General features: G+C 49.6%; 1 protein-coding gene across 1 annotated transcript; it reads right to left on the bottom strand.

The window, feature by feature from the left end:
- Window positions 1-645: 645 nt before the first annotated feature.
- On the bottom strand, window positions 646-3,105 carry LOC123183181 (3-ketoacyl-CoA synthase 4). The gene has a single exon (XM_044595928.1). It carries the CDS (start codon window positions 2,793-2,795, stop codon window positions 1,218-1,220), a length of 1,578 nt encoding a protein of 525 aa, XP_044451863.1. The 5' UTR covers window positions 2,796-3,105; the 3' UTR covers window positions 646-1,217.
- Window positions 3,106-23,163: the final 20,058 nt, after the last annotated feature.

The raw sequence follows: 23,163 nt of genomic DNA, 5'->3' as shown, positions 1-23,163 counted from the left end.
AAAAAAAGCAAAACATCTGGAATGGGAGGCCTGTACGAACATCGAGGATGATGCGGCCGGGCGGCGCACGTGGTACAGTCTGTCCAAGATGCTGTACCAACCTTCATAAATCAACCTCCAGTGGAGTGGAGTAGGAGTAGCAGCAGTATCTAGATCCTGACAAGAACATTCTCAGTTATTATTGTTCGACATTGAATGAACGCCATTGAATCCACGGAGCATTCGATGCCGAACCTGCTGCGCTGTTGCAGGAAGTGGACACGAGAGAGAGAGAGCCGGTGTGATGCTGACACGCATCATCTTCGTCTCTGTTCTGCATGAGCCCGCTATCTGTATTTGCCCTTCAGAATGTTCAGAAACACCGGAGAGAAATGCTCTTGACAGTAAATCAGAGACCAAGATAATGCCTGGGCCTCAGGAAAATATGCCTCCGTGCATCCATGTCAACATGAAAGAAGAAGAACTGAAATCTGCAAATTCGTCAACGCAAGATCCAACAGATGCCGGTCTGTTCTTGTTCAAGATCACAATCGGCAGCACCATCGTCTTGCTCAAGGGATTAAAGTATAACAGAGATAAGTTGAAAAATACTGAAGGAATAAAACCACTTGAGGCGTATATATCAAGGTCAGTAATACAGCAAAATGAAGCAGAAGAAAAGAAAATCGATCGAACATGACAAATACATGCTCCATAGTTCAGTCGACAGAACCAATAACAATACACTGCCTGTAACCAGCATGAATCAATCTCTTAATTTCTCATGTAACCAAAAATAAAGATTGGCCCCTCCTATGGACGGACCCCTCACTGTCTGTGGTGAATGGCAAATCCCCAGCAATTGCTAAAAGAGACAACAAATGTACATACAACAACACAACAGCAGGCATATCTCATTGACCTCCTCATCACCACCACTCTGCTATGCTACTACTGGACTGGAGTAAAACTTACCACCACAGGGTCGGTCAGGGCAGGATGCTGGTCCAGATACCTCAAGTACACAGACCAGCAATCAAAATCTTCTTGAAGATGAGCACAGAGTTGCATTCATACAGATCAGAGCAGAGCATAGCAGACTTACACCACGCCTGGAGATTCTTCTTGCAGTACTACCCATTAATTATGTCTCTGGTAACCATGAATGGATTTGAATTGATCCATTCTGAGTGAGGTTTCTGTATCAGGAAGAGCTCCAATGGCGATGGGCGCGGATGCTATTGCTGCTGCTTGTGGTTGTGGGTGGGGAAGCCGTCGACGAGCTCCACGGGGTAGCGGTCGATGCAGTCGTCCCAGGGGGTGCTGGGCGACGGCTTGACGTTGCGCAGGGCGTGCCACACCGCGCTGTTGCACTTGAACCCGCTGCCGAAGGCGATCTGCCAGATGCGGTCGCCGCGCCGGACGCGGCCCTTGGCCTCCATGTAGGCCAGCTCGTACCAGATGGAGCTGCTGGAGGTGTTGCCGAACCGGTGCAGGGTCATCCGGGACGCCTCCACGTGCACCGGCTGCAGCTGCAGGTTCTTCTCCAGCTCGTCGATCACCGCGCGCCCGCCGGCGTGGATGCAGAAGTGCTCGAACGCCAGCTTGAAGTCCGGGATGTAGGGCTTCACCTTGGCGTTGAAGAGCTTCTTGGACACCAGCGTGGCGAAGAAGAGCAGCTGCTCGCTGAAGGGGAGCACGAGCGGCCCCAGCGTGGTGATGTTGGTCTTGAGCGCCCCGCCGGCGATCGCCATCAGGTCCTTGGAGAGCGAGACGCCCGTCTTGCCCTCGCCGTCCTGCTCCTGGTACACGCAGTTGAAGGCCTTGTCGTCGGCGCCCTTGTGCGTGCGCACCACGTGCTTGAGGCTGTACTTGGCGCGGCGGCGGTCGGCGCCGCGGTTGGAGAGGAGCACCGCGGAGCAGCCGACGCGGAAGAGGCAGTTGGGGATGAGCATCGACTTGCGGTTGCCGAAGTACCAGTTCTGCGTGATGTTCTCCGTGCTCACCACCACGGCGTAGGTGCCGCGGTGCACCTGGAGCATGTCCCGGGCGAGGTCGATGGCGATGACGCCGGCGCTGCAGCCCATCCCGCCGAGGTTGAAGCTCCGGACGTTGCCCCTGAGCTTGTACCGGTTGACGATCATGGCGGAGAGCGAGGGCGTCGGGTTGAAGAGGCTGCAGTTGACGACGAGGATGCCGACGTCCTTGGGCTTGACGCCGGTGGCGGCGAAGAGGCTGTCGAGCGCGCCGAACATGACGGACTCGGCCTCGGCGCGGGCGTTGGCCATGGTGGGCTCGGGCGGGATGGCGTGCATGCCCTCGGGGCAGTAGGTCTCCTCGCTGAGCCCCGAGCGCTCGAGGATCTTGCGCTGGAACTCGAGGGCGTCGTTGGAGAAGCCGCAGAGCGCCGAGTGGCGGAGGAACTCCTGGAAGCCGACCTTGAGGTGGTCGGGCGCCTTGTAGCAGGCGAAGTCGACGAGGTAGACGGGGCGGGGGCGGGTGAGCACGTACACGGTGGCGCCGAAGACGAGGACGGCGGAGAGGACGAGCACGGAGACGAGGTTGTACTGGAGGTGCAGCCAGAGCTGGCGGAGGTCGTCGGGGTCGGTGCGGCCGGCCTCGAGGACGATGACGGCCATGAGCGGCAGCAGCAGCAGCGTGATGAGGTGGGTGATGAGGTAGTGGTACCCCAGCTTCACGTACTTGAGGTTCACGCTCTGGAGGAAGTCCGGCAGCCGCCGGTGGCTCGGCGTGGTCGCCGCCGTCTCCGCCTCCGTCGCGGCCGCGGCCGGCGGCGGAGCGATGCCACCGTTCATCGCCCCCCTCCCCGGATCGCGCGCGCGGCTAGATCTGGATGCGGAATCTGGACTGGGCAGTCAAAGGTGGATGGATGGGTGGATGCCGATGCGTGGACCTCGTGCGGGGGGGAGGCGTTACTGGTGGTGCTCGACGACGCGCGCGTGCTGGGGCGGGGGCGGGAGGAGAGCGACGGTGGCCGGCGGGAGGGAGGCGGCGCGGTGGTGCGGGAACGGTCGGTGCCGGCCGGTGGGGGGAGCGAATCCGGCGGCGGCGGAGCAGGAGGCGGAGGCCGTTGTTGGCAGGGTGGGAGGGGATAAATAATCGGCGAGGTGGGAGGAGACTCCAGAGGAGGGTTTTTTGGCTCTGTTCCATTTTGCAGGGTCGCCCTCGAAGAATGTGACATTTTAGGAGTACTCTTGTTTTTTTGGAAGCTGGCATTTCGGTTACTGATTTTCTGGCTTTTCCTTTAGTAAAAAAATCATTATACACTAGTACTTTTATCCGCCATGCATAATTGGCTTTTATTTGAAACTATTTTTTTTTTGAACGATTAAGAATGCATTTGCTAATGTTTTTATCTGACTTTTTCTTAATTCTTTTGCCATTTCTCATACAGCTGGCTCATAATTATCCCTAGGTGTGATTTGAAGATGAGGTTCCTGCGAAGAAAAATTAGGTAAGAAAGCGCTATTTTTCCGAAAATACGTTTTGGAGGGCGAGCTCCAATGAAGTCGGTTTTTGAAAAAATTGAAATTCGTTCAAATTCTTATTCTTACGTTTCAAAAAATTCTGAAAAAAATAGATATACATGGTGGCATAATGCACAAGTGTGTAAATTTTCAGGACGAAATTCTGAATTTTCCAGAAAAGACGGCCTCCATGGAGGCCGAGAGCCAAAACGCCTCACTCCTAATTTCCCGTTTCACTGAGCTATATCCTTTGAGAAAAGACTATACAACTGCTTCTTAGGCTCATTAACTTGCGTAGAACTTGGTTGGCTTAACCGCAACGACAAAGAGAGATAACGGAAGGTTGAAGGTGGAAGAAGAGAAGAACCGGCGGACAGGGACACGCACGGCGGCCGGGCCGGCCCAGGACGTGCGCGGGAATATGCGTGGCGAGCAGGACGTGCGCGCAAAGGGCGGCAGGCACAAAACAATGGCAGAAAATGAAAAGCGAATCTGAAGGCGGAGTGCAAAAGGAGCGAGAGTAGAGGCCCCGGCAGCCTGCTCGGCGCCCACCGCCCAGGCAGGCTAGGCCACGCTAGGCTGGCCCCTCGTGCCCGTGCGCACTTCGGTAAAAAAAAAATATCATCTGTTTCGCGGTCGTCCCGACCTCCGTGGATTGGTGGATGCACGCGATCGCGGCGAGAAGCGTGCGGGCGGGCGGGCGACGTGCGGCGGTGCGTGCTCCAGTCCGTGGTGACCGACGCCACGGAGGCGACGGACGCGCCGACGGCGGCAACCGGCAAGGGCAACAAGCTGGGCGTTGTTTTGTTTGGCGGTCACAGGAGCACACGGTGTTGACGATTGAGCTATGGCTCGCTCGTCACCTGTCGCCGTACCGCTGGGGCACGGCCTGCGTTGGAGCCGGTCTGGAGGTTTCGCTCCGAGGAGAAAAGTTGCACCCGTCGCTGGTCAGGTCGGCCGCGGGCGTACGTAGACCGCCGCGCTCCGCTCGTCTGAGCAAAGGGAGGAAGGAAGAGAGGAAAACAAGGGCGGCGGCTGACGCCTTGGATGGGAAAATTCAGGCGAGCTCGGCACGGCAAGTTGGACCCAGGCGCGCTGATGAGCGCCGACGAAAGGCGTATCCCCACGTCCACCCCGTGAACCATGTATCTGTCTATCTAGAGTGAATAGCATAAAACTACCACTTTTCATGCTATGGTACTAAAAAAACTACCGAAAATTTGTTTGTGACTAATACCTACCACTGTTGGCGTCGGTTGTCTCAAAAAACCCAAATGGGCGAGTGGTTAACATCTGATCAGATTTATGACAGCTGGGGTCCGCATGTAAGATAACAATTCGTTTGACCGTTTATTTGACTGTTAACTTACATGTGAGGCCTACATGTCAATGTCTCTTCCACATATTCAAATAAAATAAATCTTCATTCCCAATCAGATCCCTGAAAATAAAATAAAAAGCAATCGGGTCCCTGAAAAATAAAACAAAAGGCAATCGGGTCCCCGCCGGCAAGCTCGTCGCCGGAGATGATGCGGGCGCCGGCCGGCCTTCAGCGGTGCCGTCCCTGCACCTCTGCTACACGCGCCGGAGCTCGACGCTGTCGTTGCTGCCCTGTTTCACGCGGCAGAGCTCGAGGGCTCCCTACTGCCAGCTGCGGGCGAGGCAGCCATGGCGAGCTCGCGTCAAGGCGTTGCAGATGGGGCCAGGCACGGCGGCCGTCGGACATGAAGAAAGCGAGCTCGGCCTGAGTGCAAGGAGGCCAGCAGGAGGTGCGGGAGTTGGCTGAGCTCCGTCGGAGATGGGGCTGGGCGGCGCACGAGCCATAGGAGGCGAACTATGGGGAGAAGGGAGGAGGCGTGGGTGGTCGAGCTGCTCGCCGGCTGCCTCCGCGCCCGTTGCGGTGGCCAACTGTAGCCCGTCGCCGTGGCCGGCCGTGAGCGTTGGCTGGCCGTGAGGAAAGAAGAGAGAGATCAGGGGAGGGGAGTAGAGAAGAAAGGGAAGAAGACGAAGCTTACGGGTGGGCCCCACATGTAAGTTAACGGTCAAACTAAACAGTCAAACAAACGGTTTGTTTAAGAGCGGGCCTGATTCGTCATAATCCAGATCAATTTTGAATCACATGGGTGATTTGGGTTTTTTAAGACAGCCGACGCCAACCGTGATAGATATTACTCACAAATAAATTTCTGGTAGTTTTTTTGGTACCGTAGCACGAAAAATGGTATTTTTATGTTATTCACTCGTCTATCTATCCGTGGCAACCACGACAGAGGAGAAAAGATTCGCTCAGTGTGTCGGGCACGGGCGTGGTGAGGAGGAGCGGGCGGCAGTGCCCGCGCGTGCGGGCGTGAACGGCCCGTCACGACACGGGATCGGGATCACGAGCCCAACAACCAAGACGATCATCGCGTCTGAATGTTTGTTACCCAACATAATCACGGCCTGTAGCTTCAGTGTTTATGTTGCTGCTGCATTGGAGCAGCGGCTTGGATGTTGCCATTCATTCATTCAATGTCCAACAACTAAACGAAAACGATCCACAGAATGTTCTCGTCAGGAAGCAGATACTAGTTGTACGGTACGGTGCTTCAGTCTCCACCGTGAGTTGAGTTATGACTGGCTGTGCAATGGTAGGGTTCGTGGCATTGCCAGACTCTAGTCCTAGACTGGTGCTACATGGGCCTATCATGCGAGCTCAGCTGCTTGTTAAAATCCAATACTAAGGCCAACTACATCGCGCGCCCCATTTTGTCCGGCCCTATCCGTTTGTGATAAAATGGACAAACAATGCGTCCAGCGCGCGACGGCCCGGACCCATCTGGTCCGTTTTGTGTCCGGGCCGACCCATTTCGAGCGCAAACTTGCGCCGGGTTTGGGTCGCGGCGGACACCAAACGGACGCGCGCCTCGACCGCGTCGGGGCCGCGTGGCAGGAGGCCACCTCCCTCCCACCCCCCCACATCAATGCGCACACGCGGGCGGCCCCGCCTGTCATCCGCACATGCGAGGGGTCGCAGTCCTTCTTAAACGGGAACCGTGGACCGGTCGTCGTCCACACTGCCCCACCCCACCCCGCGGCCTCCTCGAAAACCGACAGCCCCAGTCCCAAACCCTAGCCAAGAACTCGTCAGCTGGCCGCCCGCAGCCATGGGGCTATGAAACTACGGCCGCAAAGGCAAGCACGACCGCGAGGCTGGCTTCTCGTCGGGACGCCGCCGCGGCTCGGTGAAGAAGGAGGAGCCCGCGTCGCCATCGCCACCACGTTGGGCCCCCGCGCCGCGCGCGTTCTCCATCGCGCCCACGGCCACCGGCGAGCGCGATCGACACTACATCGAGGCGGCCGTCTGCCGCCGTTATTGGGAGACGAGGACGCCGCTGCCCTGGAGCGACGTCCCCCTCCCCAATAACTGGCACCTGTCGGCCGACCGCGTGCCGATCCCGTCGGTCCCGCTGAGCGGCCGTGCGCGCTGCCAGGAGATCCAGCGCCGCCGCCGGCTCCTCCCGGACGACCTCTACTACGACGAGAGGTACGCCCCAACTCGCCATTGTGGGACACTTGGTTCCGCGATGAGCACGACATGCGGCTGGCGTCGTTCTTCGCCGGCACGTCGACGGGGCCGCGGCGGCCACGTGAGCCCCGAGCGGTTCCCCAGGCGCGCGGGGCGTACGCGGGTGCGCGGCCTGACGCCCACGCCGTCGCCGTCGCCATCTCCATCGCCATCCCCACCTCCTCGCATGACGGCGGAGGAGGAGGCCCGGCTCATGGCGCGTGTGCTGGAAGACTCCATGCACACGCACGACGAGCGCCAATGGGAGGGCCTCAAGGAGATGACGACCCTCTCCGCGGCCGGCGACGTCGCCATCTCGGAGGTGGAGATGGTGCCGATGGAGGAGGTGGTGGAGGAGCCACCGGTGGCCGCGTTCCACCCTGGCCTGGTGGGCCAGGGATGGAGCTGGTCGTGCACCGCTGAGCAGATGGCGGCCGCCGTGGGGGGCGTGAACTGGTGCCCCACGCCGCCGCGGTCACCGGAGCGGGAGGCATCGCCTCGGGAGGAGGTGGTGCAGGCACCGGCCACCTTCCAGCCGCCGCCCCCGTGCACCACGGACCGCCGGCCCACCTGTGGACGCCGGCGGACTACGTCGACCTCGTCAGCGACGACGACGACACCGGCGGCCAGTGAAGACGGCGACGGCCACGGCATCGACGGGCGCGGCAGGAGCGCGCGGGAGGCGTTTTTTATTTTGTTTTTATGTTAATTATGAAACTGTGACATTTAAGTGGACTGAGAAACTGGGCCGTTTTGTGGCCGTGACCCCTATATATGTTTTATGTTTTTTTAACTGCGTTTATTTGCTTTTTTAGTCATTTCATTTAAGTTTTATATTTTTTATTCACGTCTACCCCGGACAGGTTTTGGGGTGCGGCCGCGCGTTGGGCGCACCCGCGACCCATCGGACAAACGCGGCATGGGCGAACCCATTGCCGCCCAAAGGGACAAAATCCGGCCAAACCGGACGTCCGTTTGGGGTCGCGCGGTGGAGTTGGCCTAAGAGGATGGGGTGGGCAGCTCGGGTTGCTGCCAGCCCACCCGAGTTCGGCTCGGACGGGCGATGCTCACGGAGTTTCTTCTATAAAAAAATGTCAACGAGGGTTAGCCCTTGGGTTGGTCTCATTTAAAAAAATGCAATACTAACATGGTCGGTTACTGTTTTGCTGGTTTTTCCATTTGAAAAATAATTTATAAAACCTGATTCACCGTCCATTGGCTTTTGGTTGAACTTATCTTTTTCAAACAACTAAGATTTTACTAACATGATTCATTATGGATTGGCTAATTTTTCTTTCTTGTTTGTTTTGCAGTCGGAAATAACTAATCGTAGGTGTGATTTGAAGACGAGATTTGTGCAAAGACAAATGAGATACTAATAACCACCAATGTAGGCTATGAAAGCGTTATTTCTAAAATAAAATCCATATTGAGCTCATCCAAATGACTTTGGGTAGAAATGTTCGCATATAGTTGTAACTTCTATTCCTGATGAGATTAATCCAGAGACAATGGTTTCCTCCCTCTCTCTCTCTCTCTCTCTCTCTCCCCCTCTCTCTCTCTCCAAAAACCCAACACAAGCACACATCGGCACTTCAATTTAGAGTTTGGGTGTGCTGTACCCGTGCTCTTACCAAGAAGAATAGCCGGGGGGGGGGGGGGGGGGGGGGGGGGGGGGCACCAGTCGCTATGAGGGAGTATGGTTAAAAGAGTCAGGGAGCTGATGGGAAAGAAATAGAAAGACAATGGCAAGTCTTTAAATCACAATGCCTTGAGAGGTTGTAGTGTGTCGGCGTGTACAAATTAGAAAACCCTGACGTAACTACGCATGCATAAGTGCACAAGCTTCTAACGACAGCGGCCTAAGAGCATCTTCAATAGTTTGCGTGTATGTAAATATCTCTGGTTTATGGGCAGTCGGGCAAAAAAAATGTTCCAACATATTTCGTAAACACGGAAAAATATGGGAGCCCGTATAATCTCCCCGACTTCTTGTACATCTGGAGGAAGATGACCATTCCCGTAAACCTTTCCATAACGTTGGTGCCAAGCAACTTCCCCTCGCGTGAGGTTTCACGCATATCTCTTCGCATGGCACCGCTGCGAAATGGGCTCCTCCGACCCTACTGTCTACTCCGTCGCCTATCCCATGTTGTCGCCGCTGTTTGGTAGCACCCCGCCTCTCATGGCTGGCCTTGTGACATCGAACACCCTAGCATCCTCCGCCCCGGCCGTAGCCGTCGGCCTAGCCGGGAGATCCGCCGCCCAAGTGACCCCACGCCGCTGCCCCACTGCGTCCGTTAGGAAGTCGCGGGCACCAAAGAAGGCGAAGGTGGGTGCTGCCATGGCTGGTCCTTCCGCGGTTGCCGGCCTTCACTTGACCCCGCACGTGTCCTTCGCGTAGATGTCATCGACCATGTCCGCCTTCCCCAAGGTTGATGAGGATTTCGACATGTACAATGCCAATGAGGTGTATGACAAAACGAATGAATGGTTAAAAAATGGTTTTCATTTGTTTAATCTTTACAATACGCAATCACAATTTTACATGAATTTTTGTATTGCTCATTAGTTTCGTAACTACGATTATATGGCCAGCAATCATATACGGAGATGACAAACAACACGGTAGGCATAGAGGATATGTCTTTGTTCACTCCGTTTGAGAAAATGACGGTGATCGAGGCGATTTTGCTTTCAAAACAAATAAAGAGGGGGAGCAACTTCTCCATGGACGAGCATTTTGCTTAGTCTTTATGTTTATATTATATATTTGACGTGCTTGTGTTAGGTGAACCATGTGTTGCAAGCTTGATCTTCGCGTTTGGACCATTTGTTATGTCAACTTTGAATCATCTTGCGGATTTGTTATGTTAAAAATTTGAATTTTGAATCAAACTTCATAAATTCTAGATTTCAAATGATTTCCAGTTATATGTGTCCGAAATACGGTTATTTGAATTATTATTAGGTTGGTGGAATAGTCATGCATATGATATATGTATGCTACTACTAGTAGTTCGTAAAGATAAATAGGGAAAAAAAACTGATTTCAGGGCAAGATGTTTACGGGAATTGTGCGGTGTGAGCAGGAGTGCGTGCATTCAAAAGGGAAGGCCCCGCACAAAAAAAAAGCAAAAATGGCGGCATCTCGAGCCAGAGTGCAAAAGGAGCGAGAGGCGGCACTTGGCCACAAGCAGAAGGTATCATCAACTAATACAAATCCATCACAAAAACGAGGGCCCCGACGTGGATGGACGGACGCGATCGCCACGAGAAGCGGGCGGTGCCACGAACGTCCGTGGTGGCCGACGGCAGCGACGACGGGGGCAAGGGCGACTCTGGAAAACAAAAAGAGTGCTGGGTTTGATCACCCGTTCGCCGACCGTGTCAGGCCGTGGACGGCGGCACTGCCTGGCCCGTGTACGTACGTAGCAGGCGATCTGGAGGTTTTTCCGTTTATAGGAGGTCGAGTGAAGTCTGAAACAGGCCCTGTGGTTGTAGGCGCAGTCGGAGATGAACCTCAACCTCCAAATCCCGGAAGTCCATACCCTGAACTCTCAAATCCCAGATTTTTTGATCCTTGTGTGTTTATCCAAACGGCGGGATTGGTACGTGGCTTGGGAAAGGCTGGGAAGCGGCTGAGTCAGCACCTGCGGGTGGGGTCTCAGGCTATAACTTGGTCGAGCCGGACCAACTCGCTCAGCCCCCTCGTCTTCCACTTTGCCCCTTCCTCTGCTGCGACGCGACGCGCCTCTGTTGCTCTTCCACAGCGGCGACGGCGATGAGCGGATGATCGCGACGGCCGCCGACGACCTCTCCGGCAGAAAAGAGCAAGGTACGGCTGATCCATCTCCCCTCTCCAATCTATGGTGTTTTCTTCTTTTTTTTGTCTTGGTTAGGTTTAGGGTTTTTGTCTTGTAAAGCTGCAGAAATTAGGGGTCTTAATAAGTGGATTTGATGTTGATTTATGTTGTCCAGTGTAGTAATCAGTTGCGATGCTTGCAATGTAGGTTCGTTTTGTTGAATCCATGGACCCAACAGACATTTTGAACGTCAGGTTTCATATAGGGGGGCAGTTTGTTCGAATTGGTCGTTCTCTGGACTATGTTGGGGGAGATGTGGCCTACTCTGAGATTGAGAGGGACAAGCTGTCCTTGCAGGAGGTCAAGCGTTTTCTTGCAGATCATTTGACAGTAAAGGAAAGCATGAAGTATTATTATCTTATGTCTGGTAGAGACCTGATTAATGGGTTGTTGTTTCTACATGATGATGCTGGTTGCATGATGATGTCAGATCATACAACAGATGGTGGAGTTGCAGAAATTTTTGTGGAGTACAATGGGGATCAGGATGAAGAAGGAGAGGAGAGTGGCTCTGATTTTGAGGAGGAAATTCAGGATCATATGCTAAGTGGAAGTGAAGAAGATATGCCTATTGTCATGAGTGCTGAAGAAGTGCAATTGGATCATCAGAATGTAGATGAAGAATTAGTACAACAAGTACTTGTCCCCAATAATAGTGGTGTTATTACTGCAGTCATAAGCAGCCCATTGAAGAGAAGAAGTTCTGAAACTTACAATCCTTCTCAGAGTTCTCAAGTGTGCAATCCTTCCCAGCCTACAATAGTGCCTGCAGCAGCAGCAGTTTCAGCAAGATATAAAGCAACAACACAAGGGGCAGAGCTTGCAGCAACAACACAAGGAGCAGAGATTGCAGCAACAACACAAGGAGTACAACATGCAGCAGCAGAGCAAGGAGCAGAGCAAGCAAAAGAGGAGTCTGATTCAGATGATTCAGAGGACAATGACTATGTTCCACGTACTGATGATAGTGGAGAGGAATCAGAGGTAGTTGAGCTAAGAAAACATGCAAGGAAGTTCAGAAAAAAGATGAAAGACTCCAGGAAATGGGTTACTTCAGATGCATCAGGGGCTGTTCCTATTGACTTCATTGCAAATGTTGAAGAAGTAGTGGAGGAAATGGAATTTGAGTCTAGTGATGAAGATTATTCCTATGATGAAGATGAGAAGGGGCACATTGTTAGAAGGAAGAGCAAGTACCCTAGATTTGACCCTCATACTGATATTCCACACTTTAGTTTGGGGATGGTTTTCAGAAGCAAAAATCAATTTGTCAAAGCAATTAAGAGATATGGTCTTGCTACAAAAAGAAGCATCAATTTCTTAAAGTCTGAGGAGGTGAGGGTGAGAGCCAAATGTGGATGGCCTGGGTGCCCATGGCTTGTGTATGGAGCAAAGACTAGCAGGTGCTCAAGGTTCCAAATCATTACATATGAGGATGAGCACCACTGTGCACAGAACAGGGAAAACAGGCTTGTTTCTGCAAAGGTCATAGCAGAAAGATATGAACATTTCATCCTTGCCAATCCAATGTGGAAGATTGATAGCATCAAAGCCACTGTCCTCAAAGATATGTTTGCTGATGTGTCAACCTCAAAGTGCAAGGCAGCAAAAAAGATTGTCATGGATAAGTTGATGTGTGGTATGAAGAGTGAGTATACTAAAATCTTTGACTATCAGTTAGAGTTGCTTAGAAGTAACCCTGGGAGTACTATTGCTGTTTGCTTGGATCCAAAAGAAATGGAAATTAATGTTTTCCAACAGTTCTATGTTTGTTTCAATGCTTTGAAACAAGGGTTTAAAGCTGGATGCAGGAAAGTCATAGGCCTAGATGGATGCTTCTTCAAAGGAGCATGCCAAGGTGAATTACTTGCTGCAATTGCTAGGGATGCAAACAACCAAATGTACCCTGTAGCATGGGCTGTTGTGGAAAAAGAAACTACAGAGACATGGAAGTGGTTTATTGGGTTGCTAATCAAGGATTTGGATATCAATGATCAAGGAGCTGGCTGGGTTTTTATTTCTGACCAGCAAAAGGTAATTTTGTCTACAAGTTTCTTAGTATGTTGCATTATTTGTTCCATATGTGTATGTTGTACTTGTTCCATGTGTGTATGTTGTACTTGTTTTAATCAATAAGGTTAGGGGCTAGAGGTAGGCTATGTGGTTGTCGACAAGGTTAGGGGTTAGGGGTAGGTGATGCTAGGTAGTTGTCGATAAGGTTAGGGGTTAGGGTATATACTTTCATTGCATTCATACATTGTTGTGTATTGCATTGATATATCATCTTGTTGTTAACATTTATATCTCTTTTGTAGGGATTAATTAATAGCATGAGAGATTATTTGCCTAGGGCACAACACAGGATGTGTGCAAGGCACATTTATGCCAATTGGAGAAAGAAGCACAGGGATCATGAATTACAAAAAAGAATTTGGGCAATTGCCAAGGCTTCAAACAAACATGATTTTAATTACAACAAGGCCAGGCTTGCTCAGAAAACCCCTGATGGTGCAAAAGATATTATGAGGATAGAGCCAGTGCATTGGGCTAGGGCATTCTTCCCATATGGATCAAACTGCGGGTCAGTGGACAACAACCTATGTGAGTCTTTCAACAATGCCATCATAGAATCAAGGTTTTATCCCATAATATCACAGCAAGAGATGATAAGGAAGAAGATGTATGTGGGAATTCAGGAACAGAGAAGCAAAAGTGATAAGTGGCATGGAACAGTTTGCCCTAACATTTTTAAGAAACTACAGGGCAACATCAAGAGAACTCTGTTTTGTGAGGTGCTCTGGAATGGCAAGGATGGATTTGAGGTCAAGCATTTGACTGGCAGAGGAAGGAGGTACACAGTGAACCTTGAGAAGAAGACATGCTCATGTGGATATCTACAGTTGGCAGGCCTTCCTTGTTGTCATGCAATCTGTGCTATATACAAAAGTGGTAGAAAAATAGAAGAATTCATTGACCCCTGCTACTACATTGAGACTTTCAAGAAAATATATGAGCATTGTCTCCAGCCTGTGGAAGGTGAAGAATGTTGGCCAGTTTCTCGGAACCCTAGGCCAGTGGCACCTGGCTATATTGCAATGCCAGGAGCAAGGAAGAAAAACAATGATAGAAGGAGAGAGGAGGGGGAAGCACCCAAAGGAAAGAAACTTAGCAAGCATGGAATTCAAATCACTTGTGGATCATGTGGGGGGAAGGGACACAACAAAGGATCTTGCTTAAAGAATGCTGATAGAAACAAAAAAACAAAAGCATTTCTTGGGAAGAGAGGAAGACAAGAGAGGTCCACTAAGGTAATATGCAACTGACCATTAGCAATTTTTGCTCTACTAACTTTTTAATATGCAGCTGACCAGTGCTTTTGTTGTTTTTCTTTGATTGCAGCAAGCAGAGACTGAGGCTGCCAAAAGAAGGGCAGCTACAGCTAGATCTTCTCAACCTGCAACCAGGACTCAAACTCCTGAGTCCTCTCAACATGCAGCAACTACAAGCTCACAGCCAGGCTCCTCAAGTTTCAGACCTCCCAGAAGATCAGCACCAGCTGGAAATGAAGCACCTGGAGGAAGTACATCTATTGGCAGAGGCAGAGGAAGAGGTTTCATGCCCTGGTTCACAGCTTCTGGGAACTACTGAAGTTGTGTATTACTGAAACTGTGTTTCTTTTGATCCATATGCAACTGTACTGATGTGTAGAACCTCGTGAAGTACTCTTATTTTGGATGTGTGTGTCCCTGTGAACTTATGGTTATGTGGTATGCAAAGTGCTATGCTAAGTGAACATGGATGCTGTCAAATATGTGATGATCTATATTTAAGAAATTTCCTGAGAATGGGTTTATTTTATTTAGTTGCTGACAAAAATGAGCCCGGCTTCACTTATTTTTGCTGCTGCAAACAATGAGCATGGCTTCACTTATTTTTGCTGCTGCCAACAATGAGCATGGCTTCACTTATTTTTGCTGCTGCCAACAATTTTCTGTAATATGCGAGTTCTGCCAAAAATTTGGAGGGGTTTTGTTCATTCCTGTGAACGTTCTCTGTCAAAAATGACACTTCAAACCTGACAAAAATTTGGAAACTGAATTCAGTACATTAGCAGTTAAAAATGACACTTCAAACCTGACAAAAATTCACACTGTTTACACTGTCTATAGTTTATTTTGTTGCTGTCAAAAATGACACTTCAAACCTGACAAAAATTTGCAAACTGAATTCAGTACATTAGCAGTTAAAAATTCAGTATGTTGCCTGACAATTTTGTCAAACTGCATTTCATTCAAACAAATATAACAACTGGATCCAGTACATTTTCTGAACACATTACATTGCCTCACATCACATCCATTTGTCCACATGAACTAGGATAAGATCATCCCTACAACTAAACCTGACACAAATATCATAATGCCAAATAGCAACAGCAACCCTTTCCTAACACCAGTTTGCTCATTTCTCTTCTGCACTTCCACACACAATGCACCAACAGTTGCATCTCCATCTTTACAGATTGCTGCTGCATCATCCTCTAGCTGCCAAACCCTATCTCGAAGATCACCCAACAATACACGCAGGAATGGAGATGTTGGGCCGTCGTGCCACTCAACGAATCCATGCTGTTCAAGAGAAACAAAAGTTTGTCAGAAAAATCGAACAAAGCAGAGGAGCCTTGAGGTTCAGCGCATATAAGAATAGGGCAAATACAAGTACAGAGACTACCTGAGCTTCAACGCATGCATAGTATCTCCTCCCAGGGTTCGCCGCACTCCATGAAATCCACCGCGGCGCCTTCCTCCCGCACTGGCCGCAGTAAACCGCCGGCTCGTACTCCATCGGCTGCTCACGATACGGCACCGGCGACCTAGCTGTTGCGCCTCTCCGTCGAATCCGTCCGCCGCGTGAACGGGCGGAACCAATCGAGGACGACGACATCACCCTGGCCGCCGGCAATCGCCGCCCTCTCTCGGTCGCCTTGCTCTGAATCGAGGTGGCCGCCTTCCTCTCTCACTCTCGCAGTTGAACCCTAGAGAAATTCCCCACCCGCTCCGCTATTAAAAACATACCTGCCCGAGCACAGCTGGCATGATTAATTCGCAATCCCACCCTCGAATGGTGCCACGTCAGCAAATCCTGGCCTAAACGAGGTTAAGAGCGAAAAAATCCGGGATCAGAGAGTTCAGGGTATGGACTTCCGGGATTTGGAGGTCGAGGTTCATCTCCGACTGTGCCTACAACCACAGGGTCTGTTTCAGACTTCACTCTAGGAGGTCCACCTGTCCTGGGTTTTCGGCTCGGCTCGGCTCGGCCGCGGTCGGGTGAGATCAGGTCGGCCGCGCCGTACGTACGTAGACGGAACCGCTCTGCTCGTCTCATCTCATCATCATCATCAAAGGGAAAGAGCAGAACAACGGTGACGCCGTCAATCGGAAAATTCTGGCTCGCACGGGCACGCCACGCCAAGTTGGACGGAGCACCGACGAAAGCCCCTCCCGTTCCCGTGAGCTGCTTGCGTCGCTTGCTCCATCTCTCCATAGTCCGTACCCGTGGCTGGCAACCGCGACAAGAGAGAAAAAGATTCCCTCACTGTGCCTGCCGTGGTTTTGCTACTGCTTTGCCCGCGCGTGCGTGCGTGCGTGAACCGTCCCTCACGAGTCACGACACCGAATCAGAATCAGGAGCTGAGCGACCAAGACGACCAAGATGATCATTGCGGTTTCATCACACGGGCTGTTTTGGTCTCAAGCTCCTGCTCCCATCAGTTTTCACGGCACGGAGACGATGATCATGCCTGCCTGCCATTCTGTCAACGTCACGCCGGCTCTCTCTCACTCTCGTGTCCACTTCACGGAGCAGCGGGTCGGCTATCGAATGTTTCATCGGCTTTAATGGCATTCCTTCGTTCAAGGTGCAACAACAATAACTGAACAAAACCATCTAGAGAGTCAGAGAATGTTCTTGTCACGAAACTGAGACTACAGTCTCCACTGGAAGTTGATTTATGATGACTACTTTTTTTACAAGATTTATGATGACTAGCCTAAATATTTGTCTTTCTAGAGATTTTAACAAATGACTACAAACGAAGCAAAATGAGTTAATCTACACTCTAAAATATGTTTATATACATCCGCATGTGATAGTCTGTTTGAAATCTTTAAAAAGACAAATATTTAGGAACAGAGGGAGTAGCTGATTTATCAAATACGGTACTGTGCTATATGGGCCGATCACGCGAGCTCAGCTCAGCTGGTTGTTAAAATCCAGAACCCGTGGTGTTCCAGACTTATTATATTTTTTCATTTGAGATTTGTGCGCTTCGCCACACGCATTTCGCATTCTAAAGTATTTCCGCTCCCCTCCTAGAGCTGATGATAAAAGCATTTTATTTTTGCCCTAAATTACAGATCGATTTTTTTTGGTCCTTTGGATGTATCACCGTCTTGCGCGAAAGTGAGCCGGAACCGAGCTTGGGGCTAGTCTAGATGAGTAAGACTAGGCAAAACCATGCCCGCTGTTCAAGAAGCGCGCGTAAACGGAGGGTTTGAAGAGTTTGATTCCGGTCAAACCTAATACACGGATTAAAAAGAAACGGAGGGTTACTATAGTCAAATAAAGGACGGCTCTTTTCCTTTTGTTTTGCTTAAAAAATCAACGTGTGGGTTGATGACAACTCAACTTCTCTGAATCATTCCTCGTTCAAATACCACATGTTGTATGTCAGGATCTAATAATTTGTGCCTCAAAATACTGCAAGTCATTTTAAATACCACATGTTGTGTTCTACGTTAGGATCGAATAAGTTTTCCATCTGGATATGTCGCCGTCGACTCGAGTCAGCTGGAACCGAGCTTGGGGCAAAGTCTAGCCGAGAAACTACTAGGCAAAACCATGTCTGTTACTCTGTTAGTCAAGACACGCACGTATACACGGATAACATATTGACTGGACTTTCATTTTTCTCTCGATAATACTCCGAATCGCACCTTGACAACTTTATTTATCGACATGGACCGTTGAAACCCAGACACTAGTTGAAGCTAAAAAAAAATATGCTACGCGCCGCTGAAATGTAATGAATCGATAAAAATTATCAAGCCCGCGGCCCCACGGACGGAGCGGAGGCGACGGCAGCGTGTGATTTACGGCGAGGCGACGTGACCTCGGTCCGGCCAAAAAATGGGAAATCGACGGACGCGACCACGCGGCGAGTAACGTCGCGGTCACCGCGCAAAGGCGTTGACAGCGAGTGCGCTAGCGAACAGTGACGCGGTGACCGGTGGGAGGGACGAGAGAGCCTTGCCTGTCACCCGTCGCGGTCGGCCGTAGCCGCCAGGCCCGGCCGTGGACGGCACCGGGAGTTGGGTCCCAGCTCAGCGCTCAGGTCAGGTCGGCCGCGACGTAGACGACTGCCGCTGATCGATACAAGGAAAAACTGATCGAAACGGCCATGGATGGATCGACCTCACGGCTTCGCCGCACGGAAACTGCGTACAGTTCGTGCTCGCTCGTTTGCTCGGCAAGTTGATTGATTGGTCGACGAGGACCGGGGAAAGGCACGCGCGCACGTCCCGCCGTGAGCTGCTCGCTCTCTGTATCGCTGATGATCGGTCGACGACGACGACGACGATGGAAGATTTTGGCGTCGCGGGTTTTGCCATCCGTGTGTGTGTGAACAATCACGACTTCACGAGCCGAGCCTCCGTCGACCGGACCCGTGAAATTTCAACCTTGACGTAAAGGTCAACCATATACACACGTCGATGTGCGCCGTACGTCGCTCTACAGGTTTCTGGCCGGAGTCCGTTTCATGTCAAGCTTTGGAGCTAGATAAATAAACACTCGCGCCTGAAGTGGATCGTACATATCTCGTGATAATTAGCGGTATGATGCTGATGCGATTATATATGTAAATCGTGGTGGACTCTGTTTGGAGATCTCTGGGTGCTTCTGGACTGGCCTTTCTGGTGTGTCTGACGCTCCTTTCAGCAGGTACACAGTGGCAGATTAACCTGTAGCCACGCATGCACATCTCGAAGCAAAAAATATGTTCAGTCAAGATCGCTCGGCGCGTACAACCTAGCGATGCAAGCAACTAGTAAACAATTTGTTTTACGGGCTCCACATGCACGATAATAAACTTTATCAAGATGAATCAACTGCAATGTTTAACGGGCTCCACATGCAGAGATATCTTACTTTAACTGAAAAAAATTGATCGCTCTGGCTGCCATTTTCTATGTATAATCTCGATGGACAGATGGATGGAGTGGACAGCTCGATCATGCCACATTCTGCATCTTCTGGTCGCGTAAAGTTACTTTATTTCCAGGAGGCAATGGCATGTGTAGTGGTGTGCATAAACACAAGATGAATTTCCCTTTACAAGATCGACGAGGCCTCATGCGAGAAGGTACTTTTTTTGCACAATAGTTAAATGTTAGTCGACTGACTTTAGCTATTGTGGACAGTCGATTTTGAATGAAGAAAGCTGAAGGAAGGAGAAGGAGGGGCTCGTCGGAGGGCTACCCCACCCTCTATCTTAGGGTGGGGGTGGAAGAGCGGCGGTGGTGGGAGGGTGGTGCAAGTTCGCCGGAGAAAAAACCGGCCATCGTCGGGCGAGAGGGATGGCCGAGGGCGGCGACAGCATGGCGGCGGGAGGAGGTTGAGGGGAGGGCGGGCGGCGAGGCTGCGCGGGAGCGTCGTCGGCCGCGGACGACGGTGGCTGGCGGTTTGGCCAGTGGCACGTTTGGCGGGTGGGAGAAGAAGAAGAACGAGGAGGCCGGTCTGAAGGCAGAAGAAGCAATCTTCACCCTCTATTTTCCATCCAACGGCTGAAACAAAATTGGCTGACCGAAATTCTTTTTTAGATGACTTACATCTAGCCATTCCGTTTTTTATTCGAAACAGAAGCATAAGATTGCCTCGTTCATTAATTGAGGAGAAGTCAGTTTGTTTGTTACACACAACCCTTATTACATGAAACCATTACTCTATTGGTATGGTATGATCCAATTTTTGCACCCGCAATGACCCAAAGTCTTACTTCCCTCTTGACGTCGTTGAAGATGATTAGAGGTGGGGTGGATTTGTGGTGCAAGACCTGCGCGATCCTCTCATTCCAATTAATCCATCTAACAAGCATGGTGAGGGAGGTCATATCACTCCTATTGGGAAATGTTGTCGCCTCTACCATCGCTTGAGCGAGTGCTCCGCCACCCAAGACGATGTGTCAATAGCATGGAGCCCCAACCACGCTCTGATCAAGTTCCAAATCCAGACTGTGAAGTGGCATTTGACGAAAATGTGCACACCACTTTCTTGCACTTTTGGCAAAGCGGATAGAGGACACATTTCGCCAACCACGTCAAGCTAATCGATCAAATGTCCAAATACGGTCTTTGGTAGCGAGCCAAGCAAAGAATTTTGCCTTAGGAGGAGCCAAGGCCCCCAAATGGTGTAGCAGAGGGTTGTGCTAGTTGACCAATGAATTGTGCTTTATAGGCCGAAGCCGAAGAGTAGTGACCACTCGTCATGTGCTTCCAAATAATGTCATCCTCTCTCAGTTGGACCTCATGAAGGCACGTCCAAAGTTTCACAAATTCCCTGAAATGCTCAAGTGAATTTCGTGAGGTTGATCTTTGTAATCCAAGCATTCTCCATGAATGTGTCTTTCACTTTCCAATTTATTCGCGAAGAGGCCATCTAAACCAGGGGTGCAAAGTCCATTGGTTTTTGCCAAGGGGAGTCCAAAAAGGGGGCGTGATCATCGTTTCCGATGGTCATGACAACAGATGCGTAGAAGAGATCGAAGTCCAACTTATCACATGGGTTTCCCATCCCCACCCAAAGCTTGGTATGCTCTTTCCATTCGTACCATAGCCAATGCAAGCGCAAAAAACACACGAACTTCTTGAGGTGAAGTACCCCAAAGCCTCCAAGATCCTTCGACCAGCAGACGGTGGCCCAATTAACTTTGCACTTGGCTCTTGTAACCTTGTTGGTCCCTGCCCAAAAAAAGGCCCTCTAAATCTTATTGATGCTCTGGATGACGGGCGGTGGAATAATGAGGGGTGTTGCATGGTAGATCGCTTGCGAGGTGAGTACCGCTTTGACAAGGGTGCCCCAGCAAGTGGTGGTAACATTTTTGTTGTCCCAAGGGACAAGCTTGGCAGCCACTTTGTCTTCAAGGAATTGAAAGTTGACCCTCTTGAGTTGCCAATTGATAGAGGGAGGCCAAGGTATCTCACGGGGAAGGAAACACGAGCCACAAGTTTGTGGAGGATGCCCTAGAGGTTACGGTTTTAACATCGAATGGGAACAAAAGACCTTTTTTGGAAGTTGGTTTCCAATCCTGTCACCTCACCAAAATAGCCTCAAAATGCAAGCAAATTTTTTATCTTTCTTTATGGGCCCCAAGAAAACCACCACATTGTTGACATGAGAGAAATACTGCAAGAGGCTCCATACCTCTTATCTTGTGCAGCAAGCCATGTCTTGTGGAAATGTCGTAGCGGATCAACGACAATGATGAATAGGAGGGGGAGAGAGGGTCCCCTTGAAAAATTTACCTTTTATTTTCCATGGCCAGTATTGTCATGGCAAATTTACTTTCATCACTCATTGGAATTTTTGCTTTTAATGGATCATGGTAAATTTACTTTCATCTCTCATGGCAATTATTATTAAACAATAGTATATGTTGCACTTTTTGTGTTCCACCACATGATGACAATCTTACCTTTTTTTTGTGTCTTCATGTATATAGTAAAAATACCTTGCAAATTTAATCCACATTTTTGCCATAATGTATAGATGCAAATTGCCATGACCTTTTCTTTTGGGCCATCAATTTTTTTCTTTTTCATGGACCATGGTAACATTTGCTTTTAAATATGATGCCTAATTTATTTTTTGGACCATGACAAGTTTTGTTTGAAGCATGACAAATTTTGCTGACAATCCATGATATCTTGTTTTTTATTCTCTATCACGACAAATTTATTTTCCTTTATTTTTGGATGATGGCAATGTATTCCCAATTTTTCATAGCATGCCAAATTTTATATTTTGCTCCATGGCACATTTCATTTTTTGAGCACCATAGAAAATTTAAAAACACTATGGCAATTTTGTTATCATGACACTCTTTTAAAACCTTTTCCCTCTTTTGATTTTTTGGATCATATCATGAAACAAAATGGCAACTTAAGTTGGAATGACAATTTGGAATTTTCATGCATGACATTTTTTTTAGTTTTTGTTTTCCCTATTTTAAGTCCTATTTTTTAGTTTTTGTTTCCCCTATTTTAAGTCCTATTTTAAGTTTTTGTTTTCCCTATTTTAAGTCCTATTTGAAGCCATTTTTCATCAGATCCATGCTAAATTTGATGGGAGTCTTACTATATAATCATTGCTATTTATTTTAGCTATTTTAAAGTCATGTCTGAGTACTAGTTTTAAGGCTTTTTGTATTAGTCACACAAAAAACTGGGCTTTCTTTTTGTACCAGATCCATCGCCGGAAGCTGATCAAAGCAATGCTTCCCATCTTTTTGGATCAAGGTGCTTTCAAAAATCATTATTGGCAATGTTCGTGCGGGTGAAAGAATGACAACATCGTTGCTCCAGTCCAATTGCAGCCTCTCTGCCGAAGTCTTTGTAGTATTTCTTCTAGCAGAGATTGATACCGCGAAGAAGGTGTTTTCAAACGATTTCATTGTAATTCTTAGTCATAGGAGTTACTTTGTATTTTCTTAGATCTTAGATGCAAATCAATTTACCTATAATTGTAATTGAAGGTGTTACAGGTGTCTCTAAAAAAAGGAAACAATTTCGTTTACTCAAACAATCGGTCCCCAGGGACGGATTTGTTCGATCTGGGAGCTCCCAAGATCAATCGTCAGCGCCATATTGGGCTCCTTTAATCCTTCATAGCTGACCAAGAAATACAATAAACTGATGAAGGATGTAGTAGAGAACTGGTAATTTTTTTTAAAAGTTATGAGCAATGCAGTAAACAATCAGCAAAAAAAAAGGCTTGCACACTGGAAGCCCCGCTTCTCAAAAGCCACAAGTTGTTTAGACAAGCAAAGAAATCCAAGTGAACTCTGGAGTACGGACCACAGCCCAGTGAGATTATAACAACCACAATAGCAACAGTTTGCCTATTCTGAAAACCCAAAAGACCAACCATTACGCACCCACAACAGGTTAACTAAATTAAGAGTAATACAGCATATTAGTGCACTAAGCAGCAACGGTGCTAGGAGCTC

Source organism: Triticum aestivum, chromosome 1D, assembly GCF_018294505.1.
Source record: "Triticum aestivum cultivar Chinese Spring chromosome 1D, IWGSC CS RefSeq v2.1, whole genome shotgun sequence".
NCBI lineage: Eukaryota > Viridiplantae > Streptophyta > Magnoliopsida > Poales > Poaceae > Triticum > Triticum aestivum.
Note: the sequence above shows the minus strand (reverse complement) of the source record. Positions and strands in the feature narration are given on the sequence as shown.

Excerpts from the sequence above, each read along its gene's own strand:
- LOC123183181 (XM_044595928.1), bottom strand. The coding sequence starts at position 2,795 with ATGAACGGTGGCATCGCTCCGCCGCCGGCCGCGGCCGCGACGGAGGCG.